Source organism: Vidua macroura, chromosome 1 (assembly GCF_024509145.1).
Source record: "Vidua macroura isolate BioBank_ID:100142 chromosome 1, ASM2450914v1, whole genome shotgun sequence".
Lineage (NCBI taxonomy): Eukaryota > Metazoa > Chordata > Aves > Passeriformes > Viduidae > Vidua > Vidua macroura.
The window spans coordinates 140,715,471-140,728,693 of record NC_071571.1 but is presented as its reverse complement, the minus strand read 5'-3'; the positions used below and the strand labels follow the sequence as shown (position 1 = coordinate 140,728,693).

The following is a 13,223-nucleotide window of genomic DNA, read 5'->3' as shown; positions in this document are numbered from 1 at the left end:
CTCTTCTCACCAATATCCACACAGTGTAACATGGCAAAGTACCTGTGACACTAATTAAGAATATGTGAAATCAGCCCCTGTGCACCTGTGCCTTCTCATGGAATCTAGCCTCAATTTTGTATGTCTAGTATCAGGTGAGTCAGAGTACCAAGGTAGTTTTTTTGATACTTTCCAAAGACAAAATTAATAACCAGACTAGTGCCATAAATATATTAAGTAACTTTAATGCTGCTTAGCATAAGTCTTTGTTATATACTTTCATCCATATACTCCAGTGTAAATGTATTTTGTACAATACGTAGTATTTTTATAAGTATATGACTCTAGATAAAATGTTCACAAAAAGTTTCAATGCAATGAGAGAATTAGGGGAAAAAAATCAGGCAGAGTACAAAATCTTAGAAAAAAGATATATGACAACATCCCATTGTAGTAATTCAGGACGACCAAGTGGTTCCATAGACAAAAGGGTGCCACTCACTGCTGTGCCACCCACAAGAACCTGCCCTGGGTCAACAGGGCACTACTGAGGGTGGCTGCCCCTCAGAGATCCTTGTACCTGACAAGTTTGATAAAGTAACCTCCATGGCAGACACCCTTGTTGGCTCAAGGAGAGTGAGTAGGCCTGGGAATGAAGGAAATCCTGTCTTCCCTTACGCAACCACTGCTGGTCTCTGCAGAATAATCAGGTGCACTGGCAAGCTGTAGTGAACAAGTTGTTTTACAAATGACAGGGAGCCTTTATTGTCCCAGATTATCTTTTTGGCACTATTCACAAAAGCAAAAATCATTTACTAGCAAAATAACAAAAAGCTTCATTCACCATGTGCAAAACGACATGAGTCTCAGGGAGCAGAGCACAATGCTATAGTTTAGTTTTGCTAAATCAATTTCCTGTATATAACATTGCATGTCATCATACACCAGGATATTCAAGAGAGGCTCAATTAAACCTCATTAGTGCGAAAAGCAAACTCCATAGTGCGCAGACTGTTTTGCATCCCACTGCTTTCAGCAAGATGTTGTATAGGCATCTGTCCAAATAAGAACACCTTTACAACACTGCAGCTTTAGAATGCAACAAATAACACACTGCAAGAATTGAGGTCAGACATTATTCACTATTTGGTAACATTCCATTCAAATGATACTGACTCACATAATGCAGCACTTGAAGTAGCAAGAACAAAGCTGTACTCCAACAAAGTTAAACAGTGCAAAAATACCTGTTAAACAAAAATATACCATGTATATACACACAAAACACAAATGCACTGTTTTGTTTTGTAGTTAAATAGATCTGATTAAGCTGAATTCCTAAAACTAATAAACGACTGATTGGAAGTCCCAGTTTTCATCTAGTATGGAACACAGTAAGCTTTAAGGCTCAGGTGACCCTAACCAGAAATAGCTAGAGAGAGTATAAAAAGATTTCACTGATGTGTTTTTTAAAATATTTTCTCTGTACATCAAAGTTAATAACATATATATACTAAGTTGGAATTTCAAAGTCAGCTTGGGCTCTGATCATGCACAGAACACCCATGACTCTACCAGGAGCCTCAAGACTCTACCTGTGTGGAGTGCACTGTAACACTGCAAAGCGCTTAATCCTAAGGCTTAACAAGGGGGGAGCTTTTTAGCTGCCTATGCAGTTAACACCTTGGCTTAGTTTCCATTTTCTTCCTCTTCTGGTGTAGCATTGGAGTTCTGTTGTCTGCTAATAACATACCTCTTTACCTCTAAACTCTCTAATACCTTACTCTCTAATACCTTGCAATGTACACTGTAAAAGAAATTATCAGAAAGGGCAGAGATGGAAACTTTTTTTCCTGTTGAAGAAATCCTGGTTAGGGGTTACTTGCATTTAAAGCAGATTTTGAACAGAAAAAAAAAAGTCTTTTTAGAATTAAATTACAGTAAAACAGACAAGTAGCACATAATTTGATCTGAAGTGGAATACGTGGGCATTAACCTCTCTTCAGCTGTTATTTAGCCTCCATCTCCTTAATGCCAGGGCTGTGCTGCAACCATAACAAATAGCTGTTGCAAAGGCAAAAATCTAGAGGAGGAGCAGAGAAAAGAAAAAAGAAGAAAAAAGTAAATCACACATATTGTTCTACAATATTTTTCTATTCTAAATGAATACAGGAACAGAAGTGATTCAAAAAGGTACCTCCCCCAATCAAAATGCTTAATAAGGTAAAGATAGGTTTGGGATCCTCTGAAGTTTTCTTGGGAGCTTCTCTGTAATAACCACATTTTACTACTACCTCCTGTTACTACTTTTCACTTGCTTGCTTCAGCAGACATTTAGAAATAGAATATGAAATAGAAAGTAAATATGGGTATGTACACTGTGTATTTCAGTTGTCTTATCTAGAACTGATCAAACATCAATCTCAGATGTTTCCAACAATGCCTTTACCCCAGCAAACATCAAAGAAGACATCTCTCTAAACAGCATAAATATTTTACTTGCAGAAACACAGAAACAACTCCCATCTGGCCTCCTTGACCAGACATCCAGCCATTAGAACAACTTGCCAGGCAATGCCAGGGAAGTTGCTCCTGCTTAAGAACTGAATTGGACAGATTTGAACTGAAGGTCATGCCACAATGAAAGTGAATATGTAATGTACACTGGACGGAAGAAATGAGAAACTGAATTTCTGAAAAAAAAAACATTTCTCATATTTTCCTGTGATAACAATGAATTCTGTCTCTTTTAATATACCAATTCAATCATCCTTTGCTTTACATGCAAGTGTTAATTTTATTAATTAAAGTTTTGAATAAATGCTGCAACACAGAACCATCACCTGTTGAAATGAACATATATATATTTCTAATCATGATACATAAATGTCATCTTAAAAGACAGAATGCTAGCAACCTTTTTTCTTTTTGTCATGTGGCTGACAAGACTCTTTTAATGATGCATTTTAAAGATCCAAATTTTTTTTTCTGTATGTTTTGACTTCCTAAATATATACTTCTGCAAAAAATTCAAAGACTACATTTATCTCATTCACTGCTTTCCAGCTACTCTTAATTAAGATACTGGAGCAAGTTAGAAAAGAATCTTCTCCTCCTGTATCTTGACAGGGATTTGAGGGGCTTGAAGAACTGAATTCTCCCTTAAAAAATTAGTATGGAAGAACCACTAGAATCATTTCTTGGAGTGCCCAGTATTCTACTGCCAGACAAAATGACTGCAGTGACCATATATTCAGTGGGATCTGAACACACTAAACTAGGACTGAAGAGGTACACTTAGGGGTAGAATTTAAGATACTTGCTTAGTATAAAGAATCCCCCTTAGTTCAGGCACAGCTGGAATACCACCTCTCCTTGTTCCAGATGTGCTCGAGTGTGTTATTGGCAGGTGGGTGATGTGAGGAACTCTGGCTCTGGGACACTGACATGCCCACTTCACCTCTTCAGGGCCTGGCTTGCCAAAGGTAAAGGCTTCTCCTTTCTGTTCTGCTCTTGCAGACAGAGTGTGAACCTTATACCTCTAGTCCATCTGGTTTTTATCTTAAGGTGTACTGAAAGTGCTTACTGTGCAAAAGTTATGGTGCACAGAGTTTTAAGGACAACAGATAACCACAGAGGGTTTAGAAGCTTAATAAATATATACAGTTCTCTGGTATGAAAATCTCTGGTTAAAAAATTAAGAGCAGCTGTTTCAGTTTTTAAAATTAAGCCTGACACACCTCTACTCATTCCTGAAGAGTCCAGCCAGGATAAAAACTAAAGTCTGATACATTTTCTGATTCAGCTATGCACACCCACATCACCAAAAACATTGATTCAGTGATGATGTAACGACAGTGAGAAAAATGCAGTCTGGGCTTGGGTTACCAAGAAAAGCACTATAATAATTGCAATAAGAGTCAGCAGGGTCCTGATGCAGTAAGTACATATATGAGTCTCACAAAGATGTAGTCCTAATTTTTTTATCTCCATGGCATGTTCAGAATTATCTAAATGGTATAAAAAAAGCAACTGAAATTTTGAGCACAGGTGTAAATTTCAGACCTTATCCTTTGATAAAAGCTCAGTTGTTCTTTTTCTTCTAATAACCAAAACTGTTTTTAGAAAACACCTTGTCTAAAAATCATAAGCTGTAGTGATCATATATTTAAAACACTACAGTGAAGAGTATGAACTCTATACTATACTGAAGAGTAAGTTGCTATCCCATAAGCATTAGCTTATACCAATATTTTTTGCATGTTTCTGGTTAGACACTACTTGCTGCTGTCAAAGGCAATTCTTCCTCTCACAGCTCCTCTTTCTATTCCAGTTTGCTGTTAAATTTCCAAGTTGAATGGTTGGCTACAAGTGCTTGCTACAGACTTCTGTTCCCCTGATACAAATACATGAATACATACCGAGGCTGCTATGCTTATGTTGTATTCACGACCACTTAGAATCGTCTCCTGTGTGGTGGAGTTGAATTTGCGGGGAAAGTAATGCAGAGATGTAGTTGCTGCTTGCAGTAGAAATGCTCCAAAATAAAAGACAAAAGTAGCCCCATGGAAAATAAAATCCTAAAAAGCAAATAACAGAATCAGTCTGGGCTCCAATACACATCTAATTCTTCTCATCTCAGTATAAATGAAATCCAACACTGAAACATGAAACAAGAACTGATAGCACTAACTTGAGATAAGCAGTGTTAAATCCATCTGACAGCTTAACCTGGACATGTTTTCACAGTTTCTTGCAATTATAAGCAACTCACTAGCATTATTAGTGATAAAGGGTAGTCCTCCCTCTCCCCAAATCTTATATTCTTTCAAATTAAGAAGTACATGCTCATCTTTATATACACATGCTGACATTTTAGACCACCTTAAAGTTAGTGGAGTTTACAGAAATCTCCCTTCAGACAGATAAAAAAAAAGGTAAGTACAGGCCAACTTGATCACAATTCAAGCAGTACAATACAGTCTTGCAGTCCCATAAGTCCCTTCTGAGCTATAATCAAAGCTTCAAAAATCTTCCCTCCAGGCTTAAATTTTGCTTCTCTAAATGCCCAGAAACAACTCAGCTTTGACCCAACTGAAATGTTCAATGTCCCAACAAAATGAGATTCAAGAATTGAGGTATTTCTACAACTGTCTCTGACTTGGCTTTACCCAATAGTCAGTAACCCGACAGTTATTCATGATATTGTGGAATAAAATGTCCAAGACTTGTGTGGACAGGTTTTAGGATTTACTTCAAATATACTTCTCTCCTAGCCCTCTCCAGGCAATTCCCTCCTCTATGATGAATGCTAACTGAATGTAAGGTTTAAACACCTAACTTTAATTTCTGGGTTCTATTACTGACACACATAAAAAAGGTCTGGTGTCTTTGCAGGCCCTAGTTCAGAGCCCAGTGTTCCAGCAGCAAGATCTAAGGCATGTTCCAGTGCAGTCTAAAATGTCTAAAGTATTCTTCCAACATCTCCTTCTATTACTCAGTCTGAAAAGCTGACATTTGCATTGCACTCAATATTTGATCCATACAACATATACTTTGTGGCTATACCCGTGAAATTCTGCAAAAGCCACAGATACAATTTTTAAAATATATGCAAGTACATGTATGCTTTATGATACCTATGATACGCAGTCTAACTCCAGTACCAATGAGTTCTTTATCACCTTTAACTTCACTTGAGTGCAGTGAACCATCAGTATGCCTAGAGTGAGAACCCAGGATACTTTATGTGTCTCCAGCAGACAGCACTTGCCTGCACTAGAAATTACTGTGCAACATCCTTACCTCCTGCCTGCCTGAGAGCAGTGAGAATGTGCTGCACTACATTGTCCAGAGAAATGCATTTTCTAGTGTGAGATTTTCTTTTAATTGAAAGAATCTTCTTTTCAAACTCATTACTTGTTCCATATTTGATTGCAGCTAAAGCTACTTAAAGCACACCCTAGTCAGTTTTGATAAGTTATGATATAAGCTGCTACTACAGTTCCCCATTCCACTTAGATCAGGACTGACTGCATACAGGAGAGATATTTTTCAGGAGAGACTCTTTCATCTCCTTCATTCTCCCAACCCTCTAATTTCCTTCTCCTGGCAGCACTTATAGTGAAGCTCTGTAGTATCAGTAAGGTTTTACATTTACATGGTTATGGTTTCTGTGACCAAAATTCCCAAGACCTTATGAGGGATCTCTTTTTGGGTTTTATTAATTGTTATCATAGTGCCTTAACTCTCCCTTGCTCCCACACTTGTATAATCATCGAAACCTCACACAACATGCATGGAAAACACTATCAGAGCAGCATGATAATTTAGTTCACATCTCATTTTGTAAATGAGTGTGTTGTGAATCAGGCTGTAAAGGGCAGTACTTGTCATACCATCTGGTTTAACACACTGATGTACTGAGCAATGGAGCTCCATAAGGTCCATCTTTTCCAGTGTGTACCATCTTATTTTTTAAATATCTCTATTAGTATGAGCAGATATATTTACAGTGTAAGGCATTACTAAATCCAGGACTGCATTTATAGTAACAAAAATAGTTTTAGTGTTTCCAGTAATTAATTATTTATTTATAACAGAAGGTAAAAAAATCCCAACTTGTCAAGTGTTGCTAAAGAGTTTAATGTCAACAAGTTACAAAACATTTGGGTACCTGAAAATAGTGGTAAAGTGTCTTCTCTTATTTTTGTTGACAGGTGGAAGGGGCTGGGTTTCAGCTACCAAGTTAGAGATAAAATAATTCCCTCTGCCTTTATTTAAGATGTTGACTGAGTTATGACAGCTTTTTTGATAAAGTTACAGATGCAGTTTTTATAGAAGTCATGTATCCATTTCCTGATACACAAAATTTTCCAGCAATTTGTTATATACAAGGGACAAAATTAACTTTATAACAAACTGCCAGCATTAAGTAGCCAATGCGTAACACACATACACAATTGTTATAAGATGAAATTTGTATAGCATTTTCAATCTATAAAAGGCTTTGTCCTTACCCAGCAACTCTTAAATAGATGCATGATTGTAAACTGGCAAACAGTTTCAATGAAACCCAGGACACTATTAATTTACTTTAGTTATACTCAAGGGCTTTGTTGCATCATAATTTGTGAGGATGTTGCAGCATAAATCCCTGTAAAGGTCTATGATTGTAACTGATTATTAGCCTAATTACTGCCTGTATTGTGCTGGAAAGCTGATGCAGTATGTATGTTTATTCACTATCAAAGTGCTGAAGTTTGTTTCTTCATAGAATCCAGTCTGTTAGCACTGATGGGCTTTGATTTATCAGAGCTCCAAACTCATAGGCTTTATGATTTGCTTGAAAGAACTTTTATTTTAAGGGCCTATCCATAAATTACCTGAACAGATAAACAGCCACAGTTCCTGAAACTGAAGCATGCAATTCCAGCTATGATCAAGGGAAGTGTCAAGAGGAAAACTAAGCTGCCCAGGAGCAAAGTGAAGGTGATCAGCAGTTACAGGCAGACATACTTCAGTGGTTTAGATGTTGCAGTCCTTTTGGAAGATTATTTTTTTTGAAAATTAAAAATTCTGATCACAGTTACACCACCTCTTACTATTCACTTCCAGTTGTAAAAGAGAGTGTGATATAATCTCATGCTTAACTACTTGAGTACTAAAAACTCTAAGTAAAAAATAGTTAATGACAACAAAGGAGCATGTAAATTACTAGTCAATAATCTGATGTATCCAAAAACTAATGTGGTTGGCAAAAACTAATACAAAAAACTTCCTTTGTTAACAGGAAGCTATAGTCTTTGAGAACTACTGGCACAAACCATAACAATCAATTACAGCAAGATTCAGGCTCTGCCTTCAAAATTAAAGGCTCAGCAAAGAATACTTATATCTGTAGTCTCACCAAGCTCCCTCTAAGAAAGATGAAGACATTAAGTCTCCTAATAAGATGTTAAGATATATCATAGTGCAGGTTATGATGTCTTTTACCACCTAAGGCCTAACAGCCACTCACCACTGCTACCCTGGCTTTGAGGAATTGACCCAAAAATCACCAGTAGACTTTCTTAGGAACTAGGTGCTGAAGTCCAGTCTGTGCTATCTCAGACAACCACATCACACAGCATGTTCACAAATGCAGCCTTTCCTTTATAATATTTGATATATCTTTCTACATCTCATTATTCACGAGGTGTTACTACCACTTCTCTAATAGTCAAAAAGTATTTTCTGATTCCCAGTGCACAATAATTCCTGGCCATTTAAACCAATTTCTTGTCACGCCTTGTTAAGTTAGTCGTCTTCCTGCTGCTCAAACATTTTATGTGCTCAGAGAGGACAAGTGTACTCCTTCAAACAGCTTCAAAAGCTCCTTTAGCCTCCATCATAAAACAGTTTCCTCTGCCACCTCTGTAATCCCATTCTTTCTTTCTCCAGTTTTGAATTCCTGTTAGAAAAACTTTGTGCTAAAGCAGAAAGCCAGGTGTTAAGACTTAGGATCAACACTTCTCATTAAATAATTTTCAATTTATAAAATCCTTAAATAAAGGAAAAATCTTACCGCCTGGTTCCAGTTGACAGCAATTCTATTTGCATAACCGAAGAGGAACACAGAGAGGAAGACAATGGAGAAGAACCATGCTGTCACTGCCACAAACATTACCCATCCCTGCAGCAGTGGCAGTGGAATTTGGGTAGAGGCGACCAAAATCCAGACTATTGTTCCAAAAAGCTGCAAGGAAAGGAATAGAGAGAATAAACTGGACAACTTTTACTCAGTCCTTTCTGCCTAAGAACTGATATCACACATTACATGTCAGATGACTCTTAGGAATCAAGAGGAAACACTTCAAAAGTACTCAGAGAGCCCAAGTCCTCCTCTTAGAAATGATAGGAACTAAGTGGTGAAAAGACAAAGCCACTCTGAAATTCCTAAAAGCTCTTAAAATAGTCTTGAAAATGGGATTTACAAACCCAGGTGACTTGTGTGCTGCTGCTGAAAATTTTACCCTTACTGTAATTTTGAGCAAAATATAAGAAAGGTGAAAACACAGTTCACACACATACACACACACAAATCTCTCTCTATATACGCAAATTAGTACGAAAAGGATGTACTTCTACTACTTTGGATTCAATCTCATACTGGTTTGCTTTGTAGTCCTAATCAGATGAGATACAGAAAGGAGTTAAAAAGACACCCATTTTTTCAATGTGTTTGTAATACCAAGCTGAAAGAGGACAGAAAGCATTAAAGCAAAAAAACTAGAATACAGAATAAGGTGAGTTGTAAACTATGCTGTAAAGACTAGAAAAATATAGAGCTTTCCAGAATCATCATAACTTGGAGAAGAATTCAGCAGTGCCAATTTTCATTTCAGCAGATTCCTCACAGCAAATGAGTGGTAGGGACACTGTGCTAGGGATGGCCTGATGGAGAATTTACGTACTCTAAAGCTTCCCTGGCTTAATCAACTCTAGGCCGAAGGAACACTACTATTTCTTCCTGCAAATCCCACCTCTTAATAAAAAAGCATAAATAGATGACAATTATGATTCACTCCAAGTATGTTTGTTTATGACAGAAAGATTGAACTTCATAATCCAACCTGCTGAACAGTGTCAATGAAAACACATTTCCAAGCGCAAGTTACTTCTTTCCTGTTTGAATTCTACAGATTTACAAACCAGGAATTCAGAGGTTACATATTCAGAGAGCTTTCTTTTGTATCACGGTTGGATAAGAGATACCTTTCAAAAGATGCCTGCTAGAAAATTAGTTGGTTCCTCTCTGGCGTTACACTGCAGCAGCACACATGTAAAGATGCATTGCTACTCTCAGTTCAAAGCTCCCATGGGTTTATGTATTACTGTTCAAGTTGTTCTCTAGGATTCCTTTTTTAGCTGTGAAGAACCAAACTTTCTCTACTTTCATAAGACTGCAGGTGCAAGTCTGTTACTTGGTGACCAGAGAGTGATGGGCAGTGAGGAAGCAAAAGGGATAGCAGAAAGTGTCTGTTAAACAAAAAACAGAGACACATGAAATGTTTTCAGTATTTTCAACGTGCAGACTTGCAGGGTTCCTTAAAAATAAATTTCAAACTGTACTGTAGAGACTGCTAATCTCAGCACCCACTGTTGTGCTACTTCCCTCACACTACACCTGTCCTCTACAGCTTGCCTGTCAGATGTACAATTGGTTGGCCAACTGAATTAACCTTTTGTCCCTACTGCCTCTGGGCCTGATTTAGTGCCCAGACTTGTGTTTCGAGTTTCGACTTGCTCCTTGCTCAGGTACAATTTTACAGCTTGTGAGGTGGGATCCAGCCCACAAGATGGGACCCAAGCAGTATTCTGCTCTGACCATAAGAAAATAAAAAAAAATTAATAAAGTCAGATGAGTTCTACCAAGCTTTTTTGTTTTTCATCTCCCACTAATCAGTGGCACTACAGAGCGTCATATCCAACCTCAGCTCAAAGGTCCTCAGCCCTGTGTACACCAGCAAGGTCTAGCACACACATGACATTGAACACACTTGTAGGAGTTTGCAGAGGACGCGTAACACGCGCGCAGACAGAACCTGGTGTAACTCTCCGTGGTGCCTTTTTGAGTCGGGGGAAGAGCGTGGCTCAAATCCCTCGACAGCTCAAACAGCCCCGCGAAACCCATCTGTGTGCGGGGCCGCCCGCGCCGCGGCCCCGGCCCGAGGGGAGCGAACCGGGCGGCCGGAGGCGCGGGGCCGCTGCCGCAGAGCCCCGGCCCGGCCGCGGCCCCCACACCTGCCCCGCTCACAAAATGGCAGGTGAGCAGCGCGGGCAGGCCCGCGGCCGCTCCCCACCCCGGCCCCTCGCACTCACGATCTCCAGGAAGATGACGGCCCCCGAGAAGGTGCGCAGGATCTCCAGGCCGGAGGGCAGCGTGACCCGCGGAGGCGGGAAGTAGGGAGCGGGGTTGGGAGGCGGCGGCATGGACGAGGCTCCTCTGGGCAACATGTTGCTGCGGCGGCGGCTGCTGTGCCGAGCGCGGCCAGGTGGGCGAGGAGGCGGTGGCGAGGGCGGGCGCAGGTGCGGGCGGGCCGGTCCGCGCCTCCCCCTGCCCGGCCCGGCGCCGGCACCGCCCCGCAGCCGCCGCGCCTCGCCCGGGGCTGGGCGCGGCCCCGCCGTGCCGGGCAGCGGAGCTGGAGCTGGAGCCGGAGCTGGAGCCGGAGCCGGAGCCGGAGCCGGGCCGTGTCCGGCCGCTGCCTCTCGGCTTCCCCAGCAGCGCGGCGCTCCGCATTCACGAGTCCTGAATCAGGCCAGCCGGACTCGGGGCGTGATTTCCTAATGCTGGTTTGCAAAAGGTTGTTATTTACCTTCTGGTTACGGATATTCGGGCTTCGAAATTGAGTGGTTGCACTTTTTGTTTTATTTAAAGGCGCCTACTACGTTATCCATTCAAAATATTGAAAACATTTCATATGTATCTTCTTTTTGCTCAGTCTGGCTCAACTGTGCACCACTGCTTAAAAGTAGTAGAAAATGTTTGTAAAACTTCGGGGTAGAGAAACATTCATCAGACCACTTATAATCCATTTATTTTCTTCTGCTTCTTTGTACAAGCATCTTCTCCAGATGAAGGATATGCCATCCAGCAGCACTTTGCTTATTTCTCCTGTTGTGCCTTAGGCTGAGATGTCCTGCCTCTGGAATGACCAAGACTGAGTTTCACCCAGTGTTGTCCCATTCAGTGTTTATCCTCCGCACATACAGCTGCGATTTTCGAGATAACATTTTAAGAAGGTTTCATGCAAGTGTGTATACTGCTCTGGAAGTTGAACTAGCTTGGGTATGAAGACTATATTCCTTTTTTTTTTTTTTTTGATGCATGATGTTTCTCGGATATGCTTTTGTGATGACAAGAAATGCCACATCCTGAGATGCCTGTCTTCCCTACCCCAATCCAAGACCTAGGTGGAGAGCAGTTGGCTCCACAAAACAGGACTCATCTGTGTTTCTGCCATACCATTCTGTACATAAGTAGATTTGTGATGCTTTTGAAATGCATTAATAACTGCTTGGCTTTGAAATCATGGCTTCCAGAGGAGGAAGAAGCAAAAGCTTGCATTCTTTCTTGTGCTCTGTCTTCGTCCCTATGGCTCTTGTAGCTGGGTGCCTCTTGAACTCTTAAGTAGGAGATGTGGGATTGAATCCCCATTAGGCTGAAGAAGGCACTAAGCCCAGCCTCCCCTCTTTTCTGAGTGCTTTACCCCATCACCTATCCAATGATATAATATTTTTTTCCTCTAGACCTATTTTAAAAGTGAACCTTGTGTCCCATCCTTTTATCTGTAGGAAAAGACGTAAGGCTCTGGAAGTGCATGCCTACAGGACCTGGTTTGGGTGTGTTTTGGAAAGGAATGGGTTCATACTTGTGCCTAAGTGATTAGGTGTAGGACGTTTGCTCTTGGGATTGTGAACTGGAGACCATATGTCAAATTAATGTTACAGTGTGGCCCTAAATCTGTTAAAACAGCCCTGCAGAGGTAGAAGTCTGAGAGGGTGGAAAACAGGGTTGGTTTATGATTCAGAACAAGAATTGTGATTGTCCTTATCTTACACAAAGGAAGTACAAATAATACTTGGTCATAAACATTTCCAGTGTTATTATCCAGCTGCATAGTTAATCTGTGTGAACTCCAGCAGTACTGGATTTTACTAATGATTACATACCATGTGCAGTCACTTTTTCTTGCTTGTAAATCCCATTTCTTTTTACTTGCGCATTCCTTATAACACTTATTTTATTGAAATTTAGTCAGTTTTAACAAAAAAATCCAAATTTCACTTTCACAACTAGTTATAGATCTACTGAGTAGATTTTTGGCTGTGTTTTTCCCTGAAGCCTAATTCTGTGCTTTTTCCTAAAGCCTTAAATTAAAGTGGCTGTTTAAATTATTTTTGCTGTGTTCAGGCAAGATGTGCTACAGTGCCATGTGGGATTGCTTTTATACTGATTCACGTACTGTTTGACTCTTTAAAGAACTGGATTTTTTAAGAGATTACTGTGAGGATTGCATTTTTAAGTTTCCATGCAAAAGCACATGTTTGTGTTCAACTGCTTTTTAATAGCATTTTTGTGTAACTAATTGCATCTTGGCATGTTACAAGGTGAACTAATGATGCAGCTTCCAGTCCACCAAAGTCAACAAGTAGGCAGAAGTATATTGTGTAGAAGTATAGTGTGTTGGAAAGTCTGTCTA

The 13,223-nt window shown here is 40.0% G+C and overlaps 1 protein-coding gene across 1 annotated transcript; it reads right to left on the bottom strand.

Moving 5' to 3' along the window:
• Positions 1-204: 204 nt before the first annotated feature.
• On the bottom strand, positions 205-11,018 carry MAL2 (mal, T cell differentiation protein 2). The gene is made up of 4 exons (XM_053981427.1): positions 10,843-11,018; positions 8,546-8,716; positions 4,401-4,559; positions 205-2,062 (listed from the first exon to the last, which is right to left on the bottom strand). The coding sequence occupies exons 1-4, from the start codon at positions 10,975-10,977 to the stop codon at positions 1,982-1,984; spliced, it is 546 nt and encodes a 181-aa protein (XP_053837402.1). The 5' UTR covers positions 10,978-11,018; the 3' UTR covers positions 205-1,981.
• Between the last annotated feature and the right edge of the window lie 2,205 nt (positions 11,019-13,223).